Consider the following 25,094-nt stretch of genomic DNA (forward strand, 5'->3'; position numbering starts at 1 on the left):
CTTCTTCTAAGCTTACAGTATGTTTCTGAATCACCAGTTAAAAATTTTAAATCCTCACTTGAGATTGGGCTTTCTTTACCTTATTCATTTCTTTCTTTTCACAGCTGTCTTCCTCAGTAGCATTCTTTTCCTTCAGAGAAGCTCTAACCCTAACACAGTACTTGGCACTTAGTGAATACTCAAGAAATGAAGCAAAGTGAAGTGAATGTCGCTCAGTTGTGTCTGACTCTCTGCGACCCCATAGACTGTATGGTCCATGGTATTCTCCAGGCCAGAATACTGGAGTGGGTAGCTGTTCCTTTCTCTAGGGGATTTTCTGAACCCAGGGATCAAACCCAGGTCTCCTGCATTGCGGGCAGATTCTTTACCAGCTGAGCGTCCAAATACTCAAGAAGCAGCTATCAAATGACTGAGTAAATGAGCTATATATTTATAGTGCCTAGCTCTTTGAAAGTTATTCATAAGAATTTGCTGAACCATTTCTAATGCAATATAAAAACCAGTTTGTTCCACAGTTTGTTGTGATCCACACAAAGGCTTTTGCGTCATCAAAGAAACAGAAGTAGATTTTTTCTGAAATTCCCTAGTTTTCTCTATGATCCAGCGAATGTTGGCAATTTGATCTCCAATTCCTCTGCCTTTTCTAAGTCTAGCTTGTATATCTGGAAGCTCTTGACTCAAGTATTGCTGAAGTCTAGCTTGAAGGATTTTGAGCATAACTTTACTAGGATGGGAAGTGAGCACAACTGACTGGTAGTTTGAACATTCTTTAGGACTGCCCTTTTTTTGGAACTGGGATGAAAACTGACCTTTTCCAGAGGATGAGATCATTGGATAGTATCACTGATTCAATGGACATGAACTTGGGTGAACTCTTTTTAGATGGTAAGGGACAGAGAGGTCTGGCGTGCTGCAGTCCATGAGGTTGTAAAGAGTCAGACATGACTTAGCAACTGAACAACAACATAAAAACCAGAAGTCTTCCTAAGTTCCTAAGCTATAAGTAGTTTCTGTTACCTATTGCAACATTTCTTACTGTAACCAAGCAATAAAAAGCCCACTGGATGGACTTAAGAGTCTGTCATAAACAGTGAAGTAAGCCAGAGAAAGGAAAACAATATTGTATGTTAACATGTGTGCATATGTGTGGAATCTAGAAAAATGGTATGGATGAACCTATTTGGAAGGCAGAGATAGAGACACAGACTTAGGGAATGGATGTGTGGACACAGGGGACAAGGTGGTGGGATGAATTGGGAGATGGATTGACATATGTGTGCTGCCAAGTGTAAAACAGATAGCTATTGGGAAGCAGCTATATAGCATAGGGACCTCTGCTCCATGCTCTGTGATGATGTAGAGGGGCGGGATGGGGGGTTGGGAGGGAGGTCCAATAGAGAGGGAATATGTGAATATTTATAGCTCTTCCTTGAGAGTCCCTTGAACTGCAAGGAGATCAAACTAGTCAATCCTAAAGGAAATCAATCCTGAATATTCACTGGAGGGACTGATGCTGAGGCTGAAGCTCCAGTAATTTGGCCACCTGATATGAAGAGCTGACTCATTAGAAAAGACCCTGATGCTGAGAGAAACTGAAGGCGGGAGGAGAAGGGGGCTACAGAGGAGGAGATGGTTGGATGGCATCACTGATTCAACGGACAGGAGTTTGACCAAACTCAGGAATTCTGGCCTGCTGCCGTCCATGGGGTCGCAAAGAGCTGGATATGACTGAGTGACTGAAAAACATTGCTGATTCACTTGGTTGTTCAGCAGAAACTAACACAACACTGTAAAGAAACTATCCCAATTAAAAAAAGAGGAAAAAAAGCCGACTGCAGGGTAAAATAGATGTATCTTTGGGTCTGCTTCCAAGGTCTGTCCTAGGTGTTTGCCCTGAATGCAAAGCTGTCTGAAGGCATCTCTGCTAGAGCTGACCTTCTCATACACACCACTGCATCAGGAATGTATGTGTTAAGGTCTGTTTGTTAGGTTCAGTATCTTAATGTAGCCGCTCAGTAGGCTACATCCTGACCCAGGGATGGAACCCAGGTCTCCTGCATTGCAGGCAGATTCTTTACCATCTGAAGAGTCTCTTAATGGCTCACTTCAAAAACTTTGACTTCATCTCATCTCATCTCTCAGATCCTGTTAGACAATTAGATCCTTACGACCCTTTCTTACTCCTTTTTTTTGCTCCAGCTGGAGCTAGACTGTGTTTGTAACATAACTACTTGCACTCTGTCTCAGAATGAATCCTTGATCACCATTCTTCCCACTCAGAGGCTTGATCTCTAATTGCTGTCCTTTTCCTGAGACCTTGTTTACTCTTCTGTGATAGTCCTCTCAATCCTCTGGACTTTACTAACTCATTAAAAATCTCCTTGACGATAAGCACAGCAGGTTATTTAAGTCTGCTTCTAGGAGCTAATGATTATCCAACAATTTCTTGGGGGCCTAGTAGATGGCGGAGTGTGAACTAAAGTCATATTTTTGCGCTACATTCCCATGCCCTCTCGCAACCACCAATAAGTTTTTCTCTCCATGTCCTGCTGTGTGGAGTACATGGAAGAAACAGAAAGAGGTACGTTCAGTTTAATTGGAGGAGTGCCTTATTGGGGCACTTTGTGTAGGGGCAGGGAGGATGGCCCCACAGTAGCAGCAAGCACTCCCTGCAGAGGAAATAAATATGTCTCACCTGTATTTATTATTTTTTCAAATATATGTAGGTGCTTTTGTTAATACAATTTTATTATTTAAAAGCACTGCTGCATTTGTAGTAGTTTTAAACATTTTTGTATTTCTTAGATATATCAGATAGCAAAAGGACTTCAGTGGCATCTGAGAAATCAGAAACTTTTTTGCTTGTTTAAAAAGAGGCTCCTCTAGTTGAAAAGATTAGAAACAAAAGTCTTAGGATATTCTTAGCATTCACTGGTGGAAGAGACTTCTCAACTGAAGAGTGAAATATAGGGGATTCTTAGCTTGGTTATTATTTTAAGTTAGAAATATATATATATATATATATATATATATATATACATACATACATATAAAAACATATATATTAGTAAATCTTTATTCACCATGTGTGCTTAGTTGTTCAGTCATGTCTGACTTTGCAATCCCATGGACAGAAGCCTGTCAGGCTCCTCTCTCCATGGGGATTCTCCAGGCAAGAATACTGGAGTGGTTTGCCATGCCCTCCTCCAGGGGAACTTCCCAACCCAGGGACTGAACCCAGGTCTCCCACATTGCAGGTGGATTCTTTACTATATGAGCCACCAGGGAAGCCCAGTGCCACCTGGGTAATAGTTAAATATGCCAAATTTCTGTCTTCATTTCTTGCCTTAGGTTGCACACAGCCTTTCAAATGGTTTTCAACGTTAGTTTTGTATTTTTTGTGATCAGTGGATGAAAGTATCTTGAAAATATAACATCAAAATTGAAAAAAAATAGTAAGTGGTAGTATGTTGGTGTAAAAAGAAAACAAAATATAAACTGTTTGTAAAGTAAATAAAACCATCTTCACGTTGTAAGGTATGCCAGCAACTCTTCATATGAGTATATGAAAAAAGACTTTTATCTTTCATACACAGTAATAATAATAAGAGCTACCACATAGTGAATGCTTAGTTTATTTAAAGCACTCTCTTAAAATAACTGTTGAGCTGGTATTGTCTTTATTTTATTCAAGAAGTTTCAATATACAGGCTATGCTTTTATCCACTATCCTGGAAGGTCTCTCTACAAAGAATGCAAAGGAAACTGATAGATTCAAATTAAGAGCACTTCTAGATCAAATTTTCTTAGTTATGTGATGAAGGCACATGGTTTAAAAATATCAGACACTTTGGAAATGTCTGTAGATTAATTCAAAGTTTAATTGTATTTAATAGGTTATTATCTTTTTGATGAATAATTTATGAGAATTTTCCATCAAGTTTTTTTTTTTTAACTTAAATGTTTCCAATCATAGGGTAATATAGGCATTGGTAGAAATCAACTGACGATGATTAAAACAAGATAGGACTATCAAAACCTGAGGTCTATGCCAGAAACAAAGCAATGTAATAAAAAAGCATTTCCCTCGTTTAATGTGCCTGCCAAATGCCAATTTTGAAACTCAGGCTGGCCATCATGAAGAGGGTGTTTTTATAAAATGACAATGTACAATAAAAGTACAGGAGTACAATAAAAATGCTTGTGATGTATGGTTTGCTGTATGTCTCAAAGAAACGGTGGAATGGCTTTTCCAGTCTTTGTGTTAATTTGTATAGAATGGGATGATTTCAGGTCTTCGTGAATTCAATTAGGATGGTCTTCTGCTTCATTTCACATCAATTTAAGCCTTGAATAGAACTTATCATCAATAGGTGATTTCCAATAATTAAAAAAAAAAGCAAACTACCATATGTCTAGCACTTTGGATGTTCTGAGAGAGGACACAGAAAAGTGATCAAAATAGTTTCTGCCTTCAAAGCAATAACCAACTCATTGGCATGATCATCTTGTATTATATATATATAAATTTTAATCCTCTACTTAATATAGTTACCAACCAGACAGAAGTCACAGTCTAGTAGATAGAAATTCTTTTCTGACTCAGTACATATGGATTGAATTGCTTCTAAAAGTTCAGAATTCTAACTAGGGCTCCAGACTTTCACTGAAGTATCTTGTGAAGCTTGAAAAGTTTTTCCATTTCTCAATCTTAATAACATGTAATGAGTAAGGCATTAAACCTCATTTACTTTTTGCAATCTACTCAATAGAAAATACTGAAGAACTGTTTGAGTTAACTGGCAATTAATTTTTTTTTTTTTTTTACAGTTGCATTGAACCACTATAGACGATTTCCAATTTCCAAAGTCTTAGCCTCTATCCACAGTGCTGAGAAATCTAAATACAAGAGACAGACTAAGTTTTGTTAGTGATTGCTGAGGAATTGTGATGAACAGATAAATACTGGAAGGTTAACTTTATGGTGTTATATTTGATAGGATGGGAAAAAAAGATGAATTATAAAAAGCAGAGACTAGTAATTTAGAGGTAAAATGTAACAGGTTTTTTTTTTTTTCCAATATACCTCAAATATTTGCCTTGATCATGTTCAACTACACAGTTATGGCCAATATGCAAGATTGGATCATCGGGACTGAGTTATGAGGGGCCGGAATGATGAACTGTATCTAACAAAGTTAAAAACAATAGACTGAACGTCAAATTCTTCTTTTGGGCCTGGAAAACTCATTCTGCAAATCCAGGCTATGAGATTCTTTTTGCTTTCCTTCATTGGAATAGGCATTTTTCTTTTGTTGCTGAAGGGTGTATGCCGTCTGCAGAATTCTAAATTGACATTCCTTTTTATTTTCCAATTCTTTAACATGTTCCCTGTCTTCAAGCTTTGGTTATTTCTTGCCTACATTGTTTCATTGTTCTTCTATATGCCAAGTGTTGTTTTTCTCCAGTTCTTTCACAATTTTTTTCCACTGTCTTTGGTTTTTAGCAGTTTGAGAACAATATATAAATGCACGCTTTTGTTTGAGCTTTTCCTTTTGGTACTCAATAAGGTACTTAAATTTATAAGTGTATGCCTTTCACTAAACTTTGTAAGTTTTTGGCAATTATTTCTTCAAATATTTTTCTGCCTCAAACTTACTTCTGTCTTTGGAATCCAGAAACAAATGTGACCTCTTGTTAGATCTTTGAGTATTTTCCCACAGACCTTTAAAATTCTATTCTTTTTCTAATCTTTTTTCTCCATGTTCTTTAAATTGGATAATTTCCCTTGATCTATCTTCCAGTTTCCTGACTCTCCCATCATCTCCATTCTTTTCTTGAGTGCAAGTTTTTTAATTTTAGATATTTTATATTTAAGTCCTTAAATTTATACTGGTCCTTTAAAAATGAAGCTTATAATTAATAGACCATTAATAATATCAATATAGCATTATATTAATTTTAGAGGTACAACATAATGATTTGATTATGATGCCTAGTTTACACCCATGACCACACAGAGTTAAATTTTTTTTTTCTTATGATGGCAAAAACTTTAAAAATCTACTCTCCCCAGCTCTCAAATATACAAGACAGTATTATTAACTATAGTCAACATGCTGGACACTGTATCCTCAATGATTTATGTATTTTATAACTGATAGATTATACTTTTTAAATCCCTTTATCCATTTCACCCCTTCCCTGACCTCTGGCAGTCACCAGTCTTATTCTCTGTATCTATAAGCTTGGTTTCATTTTTGTCTAGACTCCACATACAAATGAAATCTGGTGGTATTTTCTTTCTCTGCCTGACTTGTTTTGCTAAGCACGGTGCCCTTAGGGTCCCTCCATGATGTCACCAAAGACAAGATTTTTTTTTAATGGATGAATAATATTCATTGTATGACTATACACTTTCTTTATTCATTCATCCATTGATGGACGCTTAGGTTGCCTCCACATCTTGTCTACAGCCAATAATGCTGCAATAAACATGGAGGTACACATATAATTTTGAATTAGCATTTTCATTTTCTTTGAATAAATATTCAGAAGTAAAACTGCTAGATCACATGGTAGTTCTATTTTCAATTTCTTCAGGAAACTTCATATTTTTTCATAATGGCAATAACAATTTACATTTCCACCAACAGTGCATGAGGGTCCCCTTTTCTCCACATCTTTGCCAACACCTGTTATTTTTTTGTCTTTTTAAATTTTTATACTAGCCATTCTATTTGTGAAGTGATATCTCACCATGGTTTTGATTAGTATTTTCCTGATGATTAGTGATGTGCAATACCTATCGGCCATCTGTATGTTTTCTTTGTGAAAATGTCTTTTCAGATCATCTGTCCAGTTTTTAATTTGCTTGTTTGGTTTTCTTGCTGAATTATATGAGGTCTCTGTATATTTTAGATATTAATCTTTTACTGGATGTATGATTTGTTAATCAGATATCTCACTCCCATTCAGTAAGCTGCCTTCTCATTTTGTTGATGATGGTTTTCTTTGCTGTGTGAAAGCTTTGTAGATTGATATAGTCCCACTTGTTTATTTTTCCTTTGGTTGCCTTTATTTTTGGTGTCAAATCCAATAATCATCAGTAAGATCAATGTCAGGGAGCCTTTTTCCAGGGTTTTTTTCCCCCCCACCCCCAGGTGTTTTATGGTTTCAAGTCTTACATTCAAGTCCTTAATCCATTTTGACTTAAGATTTGTGTATGGTATTAGACCGGCTCCCCTGGTGGCTCAGGTAAAGAATCCATCTGCCAACGGAGGAGACTCAGGTTCGATCTGAGGGTTGGGAAGATTCCCTGGAGAAGGAAATAGCAATCCACTCCACTATTTTTGCCTGCACAGAGGAGTCTGGCAGGCTACGGCCCATGGGATCACAAAGGAGACAGACACAACTTAGCGACTAAAGAACAACAAGTATAAGATAGTGACCCAGTTCCTTTTTTTTTTAAAGCATGTAGCTGTCCAGTTTTCCAAGTGCCATTTATTAAAGAGACTGTTTTCCCCTATTGTATGTTTTAGGCTCATATGCCATAAATTTGTTCTTTCTCAAGACTGCTTTGGCTGTTTGGGGTCTTTTACGGTTCCATACAAATTTTAAGATTGTTTCTTCCATTTCTTTGGAAAGGCCATTGGGATATTGATCGAAAACTGATTCAGTATTGAGTGAACCTGTAGACCACTTTGGGTAATATGGACATTTAATGTTAATTCTTCCAATTCATGAGTATGGGATATTTTCCATTTACTTTTAATTCTTCAAATTTATTTTGGTATCTTATGACTTTTCTGTGTATAGGTCTTTCACCTCCTCGGTTAAATTTATTCCTAGGTATTTAATTCTTTTAAATGCAGTTATACTTGGAATTGTTATCTTAATTTCTCTTTCTGATTGCTCATTATTACTATAATGCAGGTGATTTATATATATACATATATATATATGTATTTTCTGATTTTTGGAAGTTTGTTTTATGCCATTTTCTTTTAGGAAAAACCTATATTATCACCTGTTTTTGCTAACTGAACAAACTCCAGAGAATTTTCGCTTTTACAAGGAAAGGTGAAAAGTGAAAACAGCCTTCAGTGTTTTTGGGGGGCAACAATCTGTTAATAACAGTGCTCTCATTGCTCAAGGTAGCACGAACCCTGTACAGTAAGACTGGTGCTGCCAAGCTCATTCCCCAGGAACTACACTTAGCACTTCAGTATCAAGCTGCCATAGCTCTGAACTGTCTGTGAGCATGTGCGCTTTATCCTTTTTTTTTTTTTTTAATGTTTATTGGGGTATAGGTGATTTACAATTTTGTATTAGTTTCAGGTGTACAGCATATACAGTGAATCAGTTATATATACATACATATATCCACTCTATTTTAAAGATTCTGTTCCCATATAGGCTGTTGCAGAGTATTAAATAGAGTTCCCTGTGCTATACAGTAGATCCTTATTAGCTATTGTAGTTGTGTATATGTCAGTTCAAATATTCCAATTTATTCCTCCCCCTCTGCTTACCCCTGGTAACCATAAGTTTGTTTTCTATATCTGTAACTCTTATTTCTGTTTTGTAGATAAGCTCATTTGTACCCTTTGTTTTTTAGATTCAACATACAAGCAATATCATGTGATATTTGCCTTGTCTTTAAACAGGATGCTTGGTCTTTAAGGAAAAGTGGAAGGCCAGTATAGCTGAGATAGAATGAGAGAAAAATAGGAGATAAAATTAGAAAAGAGATGGGAGTTGGTGATAGCAACAATGAGGATAGAAGCATCAGAAGAGTAGGAGAAATTAAATCAAGATGTACATGCCATCCTTAGAAGTTTGGCTTTAACTGTGAATGAAATGGGAAGCTATACCAGGAATTTGTGAAAAAGAAATAATTTGATCTGAACTATAATTTTAGAGGATCATTCTCTGTGTTCTTCATGAGAATACATTTTAGAGGGACAGTAGTGAAGATGGGAAGACTGTTTAGGAGCTAGTATAATCTAGATGAGAGATAATAGATTTATTCTGTGAATTTGTTAGCAAGATGCAGCCACAGGTAATTGCTTTTTCATTTTCGTCATTTTGGCTTACTAAAGATTTCATAGGAATGCCCTATTTTTAGATAGTGAGGGAAATGTAGTGATTTTGTATCCTGCGATTTTACTGAGTTCATTTATTAATTCTAATAACTGAGAAGTGGTCAGGGTTTTCTATATGTAATATCATGTCATCTATAAACAGGGACATTTTTACACCTTCCTTTCCAATTTGGATGCCTTTAATTTCTTTCTCTTACTTAACTGATTAAGAGTGGTGAGAGTGGGTATCCTTGTCTTGTTCTTGATTTTTGAGGGAAAGCTCTAAGATTTTTACCATTGAGTACAATGTTAGCTGCCCTTCCCCGCTCCTGTCCCTTTCATGGATCACAGCCCTGTCGTGGTGAAGGGGCTTGTGTAACTCAATGAAGCTATGAGCTATGCCATGCAGAGCCACCCAAGATGGACAGGTCATAGTGAAGAATTCTGACAAAATGTGGTCCACTGGAGGAAGAAATGGCAAGCCACTCTAATATTCTTGCCACGAGAACACTATGAACAATATGAAAAGGCAAGAAGATATGATGCTGAAAATTGAGGCCCCAAGGTGGAAGGTGTCCAGTATGCTACTGGGGAAGAATGGAGGGAAATTACTAATAGCTCTAGAAGGAATGAAGACTGAGCCAAAGCAGAAACAAGGCCCAACTGTGGATGTATCTGGTGGTGAAAGTAAAGTCCAATGATGTTAAGAACCATATTGCATAGAAATGTGGAATGTTAGGTCCATGAATCAAGGTAAATTGAATGTGGTCAAGTGGGAGATGGCAAGAGTGAATATTAACATCCTAGGACTCAGTGAACTTGAAGGGAAGGGAATGGGTGAATTTAATTCAGATGACCCTTATATCTGCTACTGTGGGTAAGAATCCCTTAGAATAAATGGAATAGCCCTCAGTGTCAACAAAAGAGCCCAAAATGCAGTAGTTGGGTGCAATCCCAAAAACCAAAGAATGATCTCAGTTCATTTCCAAGGCAAACCATTCAAAATCACAGTAGTCCAAGTCTATGATCCAACTGAAGAAGCTGAAGTTGAATGGTTCTATGAAGACCTAAAAGGCCTTCTAGAAGTAACACCCCCCACAAAGATGTCCTTTTCATCACAGGGCATTGGAATGCCAAAGTCAAGATATACCTGGAGTTATAAGCAAGTTTGGCTTTGGAGTACAAAATGAAGCAGGGCAAAGGCTAATAGTTTTGTAAAGAGAATACACTAGTCACAGCAACTTCCCTTTTCCAACAATACAATGGACAACTCTACAAATGGTCAATACGGAAATCAGATTGATTATATTTTTTTTGCAGCCAAAGATGGAGAGGCTCTATACAGTCAGCAAAAACAAGCTCTGGAGCTGGCTGTGGCTCAGATCATCAGCTCTGTATTGCAAAATTTAGGCTTGAATTAAAGAAAGTAGGGGAAACTACTAGACCATTCAGGTATGACCTTAATTAAATTCCTTATAATTTTACATGGAGATGATGAATAGATTCAAGGAATTAGATTTGGTAGATAGAGTGCCTGAAGAACTATGGACAAAGGGTCATGACATTATACAGGAGGTGGTGACCAAAACCATCCTAAAGAAAAAATGGTGCAAAAAGGCAAAATGATTGCCTACAGAGGCTTTACAAATAGCTGAGAAAAGAGAAGCAAAAAGCAAGGGAGAAAGGGAAAGATATGCCCAACTGAATGCAGAGTTCCAGAGAATAGCAAGGAGAGATAAGAAAGGCCTTCTTACATGAACAATGCAAAGAAATAAAGGAAAGCAATTTCTTCAAGAAAATTAGAGATACCAAGGGAACATTTCATGCAAAGATGGGCACAATAAACGACAGAAATGTTATGGACCTAATAGAAGCAGAAGCTACTAAGAAGAAGTGGGAAGAATATACGAAAGAACTGTGCAAAAAAAAGTCTTAATGACCCAGATAACCACGATGGTGTGATCACTCACCTAAAGCCAGATATCCTGGAGTGTGAAGTCAAGAGGGCCTTAGTATGCATTACTAAGAACAAAGCTAGTAGAGGTGATGGAATTCCAGTTGAGCTATTTCAAATCCTAAAAGATGATGCTGTGAAGTGCTGCACTCAATATGCTAGCAAATTTGGAAAACTCAGCAGTGGCCACAGGGCTGGAAAAGGTCAGTTTTCCTTCCAATCCCAAAGAAAGGCAATGTCAAAGAATGTTCAAACTACCACACAATTGCAGTCATCTCACATGCTAGCAAAGTAACGTTCAAAACTCTCCAAGCTAGGCTTCAACAGTATGTGAACCATGAACTTCCAGATGTTCAAGCTGGTTTTATAAAAGGCAGAGGAACCAGATATCAAATTGCCAGCATCTGCTGGGTCATCGTAAAAGCAAAAGAATACCAGAAAAACATCTACTTCTGTTTTATTGACTATGCCAAAGCCTCTGACTGTGTGGATCACAACAAACTGTGGAAAATTCTTAGAGATGGGAATACCAGACCACCTTTTCTGTCTCCTGAGAAATCTGTATGCAGGTCAGGAAGCAACAGTTAGAACTAGATGTGGAACAACAGACTGATTACAAATTGGGAAAGGAGTATGTCAAGGCTATGTGTTGTCACCCTACTTGTTTAACTTCTATGCAGAGTACATCATGTAAAATGCCAGGCTGGATGAAGCACAAGCTGGAATCAAGATTGCTGGGAGAAAGAGCAATAACCTCAGATATGCAGATGATACCACCCTTTTGGCAGAAAGCAAAGAAGAACTAAAGAGCCTCTTGATGAATGTGAAAGAGGAGAGTGAAAAAGATGGCTTAAAACCCAACATTTAGAAAATGAAGATCATGGCATCTTGTCTCATCACTTCATGGCAAATAGATGGGGAAACAATGGAAACAGTGAGAAACTTTACTTTCATGGACTCTAAGATCACTGCAGATGGTGACTGCAGCCATGAAATTAAAAGACACTTGCTCCTTGGAAGAAAAGCTATGACCAACCTAGACAGCATATTAAAAAGCAGAAACATCACTTTGCCAACAAAGGTCTGTCTAGTTAAAGCTATGGTTTTTCCAGTAGTCATGTATGGATATGAGAGTTGGACTACAAAGAAAGCTGAGCACCGAAGAATTGATGCTTTTGAACTGTGGTGTTGGAGAAGACTCTTGAAAGTCCCTTGGACTGCAAGGAGATCAAAACAGTCAATCCTAAAGGAAATCAACCCTGAATATTCATTGGAAGGACTGATTATAAAGCTGAAACTCCAGTACTTTGGCCACCTGTTGCAAAGAGTTGACTCATTGGAAAAGACCCTGATGCCAGGAAAGATTGAGGACAGGAGGAGTAGTGGGTAACAGAAGATGAAACGGTTGGACAGCATCATCAACTCAATTGATGTGAGTTTGAGCAAACTCAAGGAGATAGTGAAGGACAGGGAGGCCTGGCCTGTTGCATCCAGAGGTTACAAAGAGTCAGACAGGACTTAGCAACTGAACTACAACATAGTTTGTTTCCTTAAGAAACAATTAGTAATCTTTGAGGGTCAATTTTTTGGTTAAAAAATCATGAAACACAGTAAGTTATGTATATCTGGGCTGGGTACCCCTCACTGTCCATTGCTTTGCATCTTATTTATTCTTTGAAATGGGAAATGGATGTCATAATAGGCCAGCTCTGGACGAACAATTTTTATCCATGGAATCTAAGGCAAATATAATTGTTCGAATAATAATTATTAGAAAATTTCCCTTTAACAAGAAATTGTCATTCATTTAGATAAAGTGAATCTAGGATGGAGCAATGACAAATTCTTTTAAAGATCTAGATTTTAAAAAACTGAAAAGAATTGAGAGCAGGAGAGAAGAAAACAAGTCTAGAAATGCAAGAGTAGAGGAATCCACGAATCGCCTGTAAATGGCAGATGCAGAAATCCCAACCCATACTGACAGAGTCAATGTCCTGGAAGTTGCATCCAGGAATGTGGATTTTAAAAGCAAGAGCCCCCCGCCCCCAGAGTACAAATGCATAGTGAAACTGTAAGAATTTTTAAAAATAAGACATAAATTTAATGTGTGTATTAGTTCTTGTTGTGTTTGACTACTTCTTTCTCTTCTGTTGATTTCATACAGTAAGGAATTTCTGCCATTTTGTGTCTTAGGAAAAGACTAAAGAGCACTCCAGTTGAGATACATCTGACTTTACCGGCCATTACTTGCTCTTCATATGAAATGACTTATTATTCTGTTACAGACTAAGGAGACTCTCCTAGTGAGAGCATATTCTATATCAGAGGGGAGTTTGGCATCCCTACTGATGCCATTACTGATGCTAATCAGTAATCCTCACTGATTATTTTAAGAGGCTCCCGGAATGTGATCACTCAGGAGCAGGTAGAAGAAAACAGTTTAGAAATAACACAACACTAGGGGAATCCACAAGACCAGGAGACACACAGCAATGCAAAGAGAGATCGCAGAAGTCAGCGGAAGAGAGCATTTTAATGTGGGCTACATGGGAAAACACTAGAAGGATTTAAAGACATATTTCAAATCTAAATCATTACTCTGTTTCTCGGTTATACAAACTGAACTATTATTATTATTATTTTTTCTGTATGAAATGATTATCACTCTGTTAGGGGTAGAATTCCAAAATGTTGGAATTATGCAAATATTAATACAAAAAGTTAAATAAATACAATAAAAATATACCATATTATTTTTAAAAATCTTGGTCAGTTCTAAATAACTGCACTATTTTGTCAGTCTCTGTTCACTAGGATGAATCATACTGTGTGGCTTTGAAAGGGAAAAATTTTAGCAATTTTGTTTTAGCCTGTGAATTCACAGGAGGGAAGTAGTTCTGGCAGCAAAGCTTCAAAGATTTAATAGAAGATAAACAATTCTTTTCATCAAACTTACTATCAAATAGAACTGCAGGCAGAATAGTTCATTTTAATATCAAAATAAAATCAAGCACAACTTCTTTAGTCAGATTACTCAAGCATGTGAAAATACTGATGGCTAAAAAAATAAATAACAATTAGTTACAACTTGAAATGAGCAAAGAAAATGTGTTGAGAATTTATAGATAGATTTTTCTGTCATTTGCATTATAATGTTATCTCAGTCTTCAGATAAGCCAAAGAAATAAAGTTATCATTTAAAAGAAACTGTGAAAAATGCAAAGCGTGAGAACTTTGTTGTGACGATTTTGGGAAGGTGAGAGATTGTTAGTCGTCCACATTAGAAGTAACTTAACATTCTTTGATTTAACAAAGTATTCATTGAGCACCTATGATATATTTGACCCTGCTTTAGCCACTGGGGTTATAGCACTGATACAGGGCAGTGGAGGAAGGAAGTTTGGAAGTGCCAACCAACAGGGGTGGTTCTGCAATTTTATATATGGGAGTAGGAGAGGACCTCATGGGACAAGGTGACAGTAAAAACAGCTGTTTAGGATATGTGAGATTGAACCATTGGGGAATTTGAACCATGGGCCTGGGGAAGAGCAGTCCAGGTATGCTGAGTAGCAGGTATAAATGTCCTGGGGCAGAAACATGCTTCAGCATTCAAGGTATAGGAAGAAAATCATTGCAGCTGGAATGGAGTGATTTAGGGAGTCTGCCTGGGAAATCCCATGGAGAGAGGAGCCTGGCAGGCTACAGTCCGTAGGGTTGTAAGAGTCCAACACGACTTTGGGACTGAGTACAGTAGCCGTGAGGTGAAGCTGGAGAGGTCAAGGGTGGTACTTGGCTATCATTGTAAGTAGAATGAGATTCCTTCTGCAGAGGAATGTGAGAGAAGAATGATTAGGATCTGACTTTTATTCTTAAAGGAATATTTTGGATGCTAGGTTAGAAAAAGACTAAAGAGATGTAAAGCAGCAGTCCCTAACCTTTTTGGCCCCAGGGTCTGGTTTTGTGAAGGCAGTTTTTCCATGGATTAGGGGGTGGGGGGATGGTTTTGGAGTGATTCAAGAACATTACCTTTATTGTTCACTTTATTTCTATTATTATTATACCAGCTCCACTGCAGATCATCAGGCATTAGATCCTGGAGGTTGGGGGCTCCTGATATAAAGGTAAAATCAAGGAAACCTGTTGAGAGGCAACAGCAGTAATTCAAATGAGAAAAGATGATAGCTTGATCCAATGGTGGTGGTAAAAAACAAAGGAATCCTGGATTTATTTTGCAAGATGAAACGGACAGAATTTGCTGATAAATTGGGATGTAGTTTTTGAGAGCAGTCAAAAGAATTCTAAAGATTTTAACCTGAGCAACTAGTAGGATGAAGGTGTTATTTAGAGGTGAGATAAGCTGCCAAAGAAGCAGGTTTAGGGGGACAATAATCAGAAGTTTGACTGTATGTATGCTAAGTCGTGATGCTTATTGAATTTATACTAGAGTTGTTGAGTAATCAGTTGTACATATAATTGGATTTTAGGGAGACTTCCAAGTTTTATTATAAATATAGAAGGAAAAGACATGTAAAGGGTATTTAAAGCTACAGGCCTGGCAATAAAAAGCAAAGAAGGACTGACTGCCTTGGTAGTCCAGTGGTTAAGACTCTGCACTTCCAATGCAAGGGGCAAGGGTTTGAACCTGGGTTCGGGAACTAAGATCCCACATCTGTGAGGTGAGGCAAGATGAGTTCCAGGGCAATGTTAAGAGATTAGGGGACAGAGAACAACCAGGAGGAAACATGACTTCATTATTAACAACTTTTCTTTCAAGGGCATTGGCAAAATACAGGCCCTAGTGGCCCTAATATGTTAGTCACTCAGTTGTGTCCGACTCTTTGTGACCCCATGGACTATATAGCCTGCCAGCCTCCTCTGTCCACGGAATTCTCCAGGCAAGAATACTGAAGTGGGTGGCCATGTCCTTCTATGGGATATTCCCCACCCAGGGATTGAACCCCGGTCTCCTGTGTTGCAGGCAGATTGTTTACTGTCTGAGCCACCAGGGAATTCAAAGCAGTTTTCAAATTTTTAAAGGATTCACTTTCTCATTTTCCATTTACTCATAACTTGATCCAAATCTTAAACTCTTACCCTTACTCACTCCCTTCCTTTCTGCTTTCATCACACTCATTTTGAATATACTTATTGGTAGTACAACTTGATCAGAGTATAAAATGCGTTTTTGAAAACTGTCAAAAGTAATTTCAAAGGAGGCAAGAATATAGAATGGAGAAAAGACAATCTCTTTAACAAGTGGTGCTGTGAAAACTGGTCAACCACTTGTCAAAGAATGAAACTAGAACACTTTCTAACACCATACACAAAAATAAACTCAAAATGGATTAAAGATCTAAACATAAGACCAGAAACTATAAAACTCCTAGAGGAGAACATAGGCAAAACACTCTGTCATAAATCATAGCAGGATCCTCTATGATCCACCTCCCAGAATATTGGAAATAAAAGCAAAAATAAACAAATGGGATCTAATTAAAATTAAAAGCTTCTGCACAACAAAGGAAACTATAAGCAAGGTGAAAAAACAGCCTTCAGAATGGGAGAAAATAACAGCAAATGAAACAACTGACAAAGAACTAATCTCAAAAATATACAAGCAACTCCTGCAGCACAATTCCAGGAAAATAAACGACCCAATCAAAAATGGGCCAAAGACCTAAACAGACATTTCTCCAAAGAAGACATACAGATGGCTAACAAACACATGAAAAGATGCTCAATATCACTCATTATCAGAGAAATGCAAATCAAGACCACAATGAGGTACCATTTCACACCAGTCAGATGGCTGCAATCTAAAAGTCTACAAGCAATAAATACTGGAGAGGGTGTGGAGAAAAGGGAACCCTCCTACACTGTTGGTGGGAATGCAAACTAGTATAGCCACTATGGAGAACAGTGTGGAGACTCCTTAAAAAACTGGAAATTGAACTACCTTATGACCCAGCAATCCCACTGCTGGGCATACACACGGAGGAAACCAGAATTGAAAGAGACACATGTACCCCAATGTTCATCGAAGCACTGTTTATAATAGCCAGGACATGGAAGCAACCTAGATGCCCATCAGCAGATGAATGGATAAGAAAGCTGTGGTACATATACACAATGGAGTATTACTCAGCCATTAAAAAGAATACATTTGAATCTGTTCTTATAGGGTGGATGAAACTGGAGCCTATTATACAGAGTGAAGTAAGCCAGAAAGTAAAACACCAATACAGCATACTAACACATATATATGGAATTTAGAAAGATGGTAATGATAACCCTGTATGCGAGACAGCAAAGAGACACAGATGTAAAGAACAGACTTTTGGACTCTGTGGGTGAGGAAGAGGGTGGGATGATTTGGGAGAATGGCACTGAAACATGTATCAGTTCAGTTCAGTTCAGTCGCTCAGTCGTGTCCGACTCTTTGCGACCCCATGAACTGCAGCATGCCAGGCCTCCCTGTCCATCACCAACTCCCACAGTTCACTCAGACTCACGTCCATCGAGTCCGTGATGCCATCCAGCCATCTCATCCTCTGTCGTCCCCCTTCTCCTCCTGCCCCCAATCCCTTCCAGCATCAAAGTCTTTTCCAATGAGTCAACTCTTCACATGAGGTAGCCAAAGTACTGGAGTTTCAGCTTTAGCATCATTCCTTCCAAAGAAATCCCAGGGCTGATCTCCTTCAGAATGGACTGGTTGGATTTCCTTGCAGTCCAAGGGACTCTCAGGAGTCTTCTCCAACACCACAGTTCAAAAGCATCAATTCTTCGGCACTCAGCTTTCTTCACAGTCCAACTCTCACATCCATACATGACCACTGGAAACACCATAGCCTTGACTAGACGGACCTTAGTCGGCAAAGTAATGTCTCTGCTTTTGAATATGCTATCTAGGTTGGTCATAACTTTTTTCCAAGGAGTAAGCATCTTTTAATTTCATGGCTGCAGTCACCATCTGCAGTGATTTTGGAGCATGCATACTATCATGTAAGAAACGTATCGCCAGTCTAGGTTCGATATAGGATACAGGATGCTTGGGGCTGGTGCACTGGGATGAGCCAAAGAGATGATATGGGGAGAGAGGTGGCGGGGGGGCGGGGGGGGCGTGGTTCAGGATTGGGAACTCATGTACACCCATGGCGGATTCATGTCAATGTATGGCAAAGCCAATACAGTATTGTAGAGTAAAATAATAAATAAGAAAAACTAAAAAAAAAAAAAGTAATTTGGGGATTTCGCTGATGAATAAAATGAGTGATCAGGTTGGTTAATACTGTTTTTGATCAAACATTAGGCATGACTATTGAATATTATCAGCAAGTTTATTGTGTGGTTTATCTGCAGATCTAAAGGCAATGTCGATAGGCATGTTCTAAAATGTTTTCAGCAATGACATTACTGAAATATATGTATAGTTTCCAAGAGGACTATTTTCAATTGCCCATTATATGTCATATATATATATATATATATATATATAAAAATTCTGTTAAATTGATTAACACTATTTCTTAAATACTATTTCTTTATCATGTGTATTTATATAGATTCTTAAAGTCCATGAACACACATATCTCTATAAATAATATCTAACTTAATCTTCATTTCCCAGCCTAAGATTGTCTTCAGTTCAGTTCAGTCGCTCAGTTGTGTCTGACTCTGTGACCCCATGAATTGCAGCACGCCAAGCCTCCCTGTCCATCACCATCTCCCGGAGTTCACTCAGACTCACATCCATCGAGTCCGTGATGCCATCCAGCCATCTCATCCTCTGTCATCCCCTTCTCCTGCCCCCAATCCCTCCCAGCATCAGAGTCTTTTCCAATGAGTCAACTCTTTGCATGAGGTGGCCAAAGTATTGGAGTTTCAGCTTTAGCATCATTCCTTCCAGTGAACACCCAGGACTGGTCTCCTTCAGAATGGACTGGTTGGATCTCCTTGCAGTCCAAGGGACTCTCAGGAGTCTTCTCCAATACCACAGTTCAAAAGCATCAGTTCTTTGGCGCTCAGCTTTCTTCACAGTCCAACTCTCACATCCATACTTGACTACTGGAAAAACCATAGCCTTGACTAGACGGACCTTTGTTGGCAAAGTAATGTCTCTGCTTTTAAATATGCTATCTAGGTCGGTCATAACCCTCTGTCCAAGGAGTAAGCGTCTTTTAATTTCATGGTTGCAATCACCATCTGCCGTGATTTTGGATCCCCCCAAAATAAAGTCTAATGACACTGTTTTCACTGTTTCCCCATCTATTTCCCATGAAGTGATGGGACCAGGTGCCATGATCTTCGTTTTCTGAATGTTGAGCTTTAAGCCATCTTTTTCACTCTCCTCTTTCACTTTCATCAAGAGGCTTTTTAGCTCCTCTTCACTTTCTGCCATAAGGGTGGTGTCATCTGCATATCTGAAGTTATTGATATTTGTCCCAGCAATCTTGATTCCATCCTGTGCTTCTTCCAGCCCAGCGTTTCTCATGATGTGCTCTGCATATAAGTTAAATAAGCTAAAGCAATTGAAAATAATTATTTTTAGTGAGTAAAAGTTCTACAAAGCACATTTAATAATATTTGCCCAGTGCTTATAAAAATTGCTGATTGCAAACAACACAGATTTACAGACAGGTATCTTTGGATGTCTGGCTAAAACTAAATTTATAAAAGATGTATTCCCTGAAAATTATGCCAAATATTTTTCAGTGAACAAATATTTATCAAGTGGTAATATGTTCCAGATGCACATCATGTTGAGAAGTTTGCTCCTTTAAGTCCTTCCAAGTGCATCCTTAGAGATTTATATGCACAAAGAGAGAGTCGAAGTAGTGCTTCTGACTTTTGCCATGTCAGTGGATTCTCCAGGGAGTTTTGCCATGTGGAGGACCCATTTTGCTAGGCTAGTGGAAGACCAGAGAAGCTAGTGAGGCTTAGTGTTACCCAATTAAATGTGACTCAGACGTTTAACCAATTAAAGGTGACTCAGATATTCAAGCTGGATTTAGAAAAGTTGGAGGAACCAGAGATCAAATTGTCAGCATCTTGTTGGATCATAGAAAAGGCAAGAGAGTTCCAGAAAAACATCTACTTCTGCTTCATTGACTATGCTAAAGCTTTTGATTGTGTGGATCACAACAAACTGTGGAAAATTCTTAGAGATGGGAATACCAGATCACCTGACCTGCCTCCTGAGAAACCTGTAGGCAGGTCAAGAAGCAACAGTTAGAACCGGACATGAAACAATGGACTGGTTCCAAATCGGGAAAGGAGTATGTCAAAGTTGCATATTGTCACCTTGCTTGTTTAACTTCTATGCAGAGTACATCATGAGAAATGCCATGCTGGGATGAAGCACAAGCTGGAATCAAGATTGCAGGGAGAAATATCAATAACCTCAGATATGCAGATGACATCACCCTTATGGCAGAAAGTGAAGAGGAACTAAAGAGCCTCTTGATGAAAGTGAAAGAAGAGAGTGAAAAAGTTGGCTTAAAGCTCAACATTCAGAAAACTAAGATCATGGCATCTGGTCCCGTCACTCTGTGGCAAATAGATGGGGAAACAATGGAAACAATGAGAAACTATATTCTTGGGCTCCAAAATCACTGCAGATGGTGACTGCAGCCATGAAATTAAAAGGTGATTGCTCCTTGGAAGAAAAGCTATCACAAACCTAGACAGCATATTAAAAAGCAGAGACGTTACTTTGACAACAGAAATCCATCTAGACAAACCAAGGTTTTTCCAGTAGTCATGTAGGGATGTGAGAGTTGGATAATAAAGAAAGCTGAGTGCCAAAGAATTGATGCTTTTGAACTGTGGTGTTGAAGAAGACTCTTGAGAGTCCCTTGAACTGCAAGGAGATCTAACCAGTCAATCCTAAAGGAAGTCAGTCCTGAATATTCATTGGAAGGATTGATGCTAAATCTCCAATCCTTTGGCCACTTGATGAGAAGAACTGACTCACTGGAAAAGACCCTGGTGCTGGGAAAGACTGAAGGCAGGAGGAGAAGGGGATGACAGAGGGTGAGATGGTTGGATGGCATCACCGACTCAATGGACATGAGTTTGAGCAAGCTCCGGGAGTTGGCGATGGACTGGGAAGATTGGCGTGCTGCGGTCCACGGGGTTGCAAAGAGCCGGGCACGACTGAGAGACTAACTGTGACACAGAAGGCTCCTCTCTTAATGACACGATCCAATTGCCATCTTTGGAGAAGGAAATGGCAACCCACTCCAGTATTCTTGCCTGGAGAATCCCGTGGACAGAGGAGCCTGGTGGGCTGCTGTCCATGGGGTTGTACAGTTGGATACGACTGAAGCGACTTAGCAGCAGCAGTGGCCATCCTGGTCTGTCTGACTTGACCCATCTTCGGGGAGTAATGGGGTATAATAGAGCAGTGTTTGGTTTTCCTTAGAGGCTAACTACCATTCTTGGTTCTGGGGATGCAAAGATGGGGGGTCTTTGTTATTGGAAAAATTATTACTTTTTGAGGGAAGTAAAACATCTTTGAGCAATTATATCAGAATATGATAAATGTTCAAAGTACTAAATGGAAATCTGTGAGAAAATTACTTCTCTGGCTTCACAGAGAAGGTGTTGGCACTGTTCAAAGAGATGAGTCAGCCTTCCATGAAGGTTAGCTTGATGAGACAGACATAAACTGTTGGGACGTAGCTTTTTTTTTTTCTTTCTTTTGGTTCTCAATACTCTAGCTATGCTGGACTTGACTTGTTCTGATAGTTCACTTTGAATAAAGTCTGACTTTCATTCTAGGACTTTACCTGTGAAATATGTTATAGCCTTTCCAGCAAGGATCACCATTATACTGTACACTGAACATACTGAATACTGTAATTGGCTCATTGTTCCTCAATGATACCTGGTGGCTGGCCCCATCCCTCTCACAAGTGTTGACATTAATTGCCTAAAGGAAGAAAGTGATTTCTAAATGTAGGTATACATGTTTCTTATTAGGTCAGAGAAACTCACGATGTTTTTCATGTGCTTCACAAGTATGGTCAGCTTCGCGTCTTTGTAGGATATGACTAACTGCACTTTAGGCTTCTTGTCAGCAAACTTCTCACCTGATGAGAGAGTAGAATTTCAGTGAGTTAAATTGGAAGTGGCTGATCATGGGATGGGGGCTTCCCAGGTGGCTCAGTGGTAACGAATCCGCCTGCTTACGCAGGAGACGCGGGTTTGATCCCTGGGTGGGGAAGATCTTCTGGAAGAGGAAATGGGAACCCACTCCAGTATTCTTGCCTGGGAAATCTCATGTACAGAAGAGCCTGATGATCTACAGTCCACGGGGCTGCAAAGAGTTGGACGTGACTGAGCATAACCACGTGATACACTGAACATTCAAAGACTGAAACTAAAATATACTCCATGTATTTACCTCATCTCTTCCTTTCCAGTTCCACGGCACCTAGTTCAGATGCATATGGATCTTTTGCCTAAATTGCTAGAACACTCTCTTTCCCATCCCCAGAACCCAAATGTAACCCATATTGTACACAATTACCAGTATAATCTTCCTAGGGCAACTTTTATAAAATTACCCTTTCAATCAAAGTACTGTTCATAGCTTTCCATTGCTTATGAAAAAAATTCGGAATTTCTCGGCTTCATATTATTGCTTCTTATTGAATCTGTGTTTGTTTTATTTCCCATTAATATTATTTCATACTGCAGTCCATATGCTCTGTTCTACAGACATGCTCTGCTATTTCCTTCCAGACATCGCTCATATTATTCCCTTTATTTGAAATGATCTCTTTCCACTATTTCTGGCTGTTGAATTTTTACCTTTCTACAAAGCCAAATTAAAATGCAAAATAGTTTCTGTGGTCACCTCCCTCTGAACTTCACTAGCACAGCCCTTAATTATCACTTATTATTTATATCTTAATTATTACCTTACCTGTCTCAATTTGCTTAGTGGATTACAATCTCCCTTAAGGCTTACTTTTTCCCCTCTTTCCCCAAAGGATATGTAAATCAGTGCTTGCTCCATAATGTTGCACTAAACGTCTATTTAATGACAAAAGTAAACCCCAATTTTATTTTCAAGTTATATAATAGCATTCCAACATTAAAATGAAGGCTTTAGTTTTTTAATTAAAAATTTCTGGTTTATAGCCCAAGGATTAAACATAATTCACAGTTTTGTAATATTTCCCTTGGTAATCACTGGTTGTATGTTCTCTGAGGGAATTCAGAGAGAATAAATTTATTAATAATAAGAAATTTGGCAATGTCTTGTTGTGGGCTCATTGGGGTCTAGGTTATTTTCTGATAGTCAGTCTTAGCTCTCTAGCCCTAACGTTTGAATATTAAAGCTGAGTGGTATGTTTCCTCTCCCAAAGTCTTTTACATGTATATTAGAATTGCTTACACATTGTAGAGAGGTAATATTAATTATTAATAGTTTTCATGTTAATGTGGATTATTGACATTGAAATAATTAAAACTGACATTGAGTGTTTCTTACCATGAAAATGATAATTAGGTAGATAAATAAAGAATTCTTCCTAAGAATATCTTGATTACAGTGATAGAGTGATACTGTGAGTCTGAGATACTATGAGGTAATTCTGACTGTATTACCTAGGTAAACTGCATTTCATAATTAAAAAATGTAGTTGAATTTTTGGTATGAGGACACTAAAAATGCTGACACTTTCTGATGAACAGTGAACATTATTTTTGAATTAAAGAGTAAAAGGATTATTAGACACATTAATTAGAAACTTAATGTGTTGAATTAGAGGAGCATTAATTCAAAGATAGGAGATTAGCATAAATTTATGGATGAGTGTCTAAATGATAACCATACAACTGTTACTTGAATTGACAAGAGGATCAGTTCGGTTCAGTTCAGTTGCTCAGTCATGTCCGACTTTGCAACCCCATGGACTGCAGCATGCCAGGTTTCCCTGTCCATCACCAACTCCCGGAATGTACTCAAATTTATGTCCATCGAGTTGGCGATGCCATCCAACCATTTCATGCAAGATTAGTAACTAGAGTATCCATTGAAACACATCAGAGTTTAGAACCCACCGGAAATGCCAGCCACTAGGGAAGTCACCAACTCAATAGACGTGAGTTTGAGCAAACTCAAGAAGATAGTGAAGGATGGGGAAGCCTGGCGTGCAGTAGTCCGTGGGGCTGCAGAGTCAGATACGACTTAGTGACTAAACTGCAACACAGGAAGTCTTTGTAGTCAATGTAATAATAGTAGAGGTGCTTAGTATTTCTAGAATTCTTGTCATATGCCAACGTTGGGCTCAGAGTTTTATGTACATAACTCACTAAATCCTCACAGCAAATCTATAAAGTTTGTGTTTACTTCCATTTTACACATGAGGAAATTGAAGTGTTTGGTCCAAGCTTATGCAGAAAATTAATGGTACCAGGTCAAATGATCTCTACAGCCTGTTTTTGAATATCACGTGGTAAAGGGTAGATGAAGAGTCTGTAACCTAAGGGGAAAGACTTTAAATGAAGAGCCCAGAGAGGGAGGTGTTTTTTTGTTTTTTTTTGACTACAGGACATATGAGATCTTAGTTCCCCTACCAGGGATCGAATTTGGGCCCCTGGCATTGGAAGCTCAGAGTCCTAACCACTGGACCATCAGGAATCCTGAGGGAAACTTGAGAATAGCTTCAGATGGACAAGAAGATGCTAGAGCATTTTGATTTTTCTGCTTCAAGTTATTCTGGGGGAATCTCATCATGCTTAACCTAACCATTTATAGTAACCCCAAGAACTGTTAAAATAATGTTGATCCAAAGAATGACCATGTTGAAATGCTTGAATGCATGCCATACAGCAGATAATACAGGGCTTATTATGCATAATGTGTCCATTAATGTTAAAAAGTGGCATTTCAAAATTTAACTTCCTTTCAGCTGATAATATATTCATATGATTCAAAAGTGAAAATGCATTTTCAAAGAACACAGTAAAAAGTCTTCCTCACATTCCTAATACCTATCCAGCCACTTCTCCAATTATTATTTTATTAGTTTTGCAAATAT

General features: G+C 38.4%; 1 protein-coding gene across 18 annotated transcripts in view; it reads right to left on the minus strand.

Moving 5' to 3' along the window:
- PIK3C2G (phosphatidylinositol-4-phosphate 3-kinase catalytic subunit type 2 gamma) overlaps window positions 1-25,094 on the minus strand; it is a 668,476-nt gene that overhangs the window by 17,953 nt on the left and 625,429 nt on the right. For all 18 annotated transcript variants that reach the window (XM_060413352.1, XM_060413355.1, XM_060413356.1 and 15 more), the window contains one exon: window positions 22,039-22,133. In XM_060413352.1, coding sequence (XP_060269335.1) covers window positions 22,039-22,133 — 95 coding nt within the window. The remainder of the gene's footprint in view (window positions 1-22,038; window positions 22,134-25,094) is intronic.

Source organism: Ovis aries, chromosome 3 (assembly GCF_016772045.2).
Source record: "Ovis aries strain OAR_USU_Benz2616 breed Rambouillet chromosome 3, ARS-UI_Ramb_v3.0, whole genome shotgun sequence".
Lineage (NCBI taxonomy): Eukaryota > Metazoa > Chordata > Mammalia > Artiodactyla > Bovidae > Ovis > Ovis aries.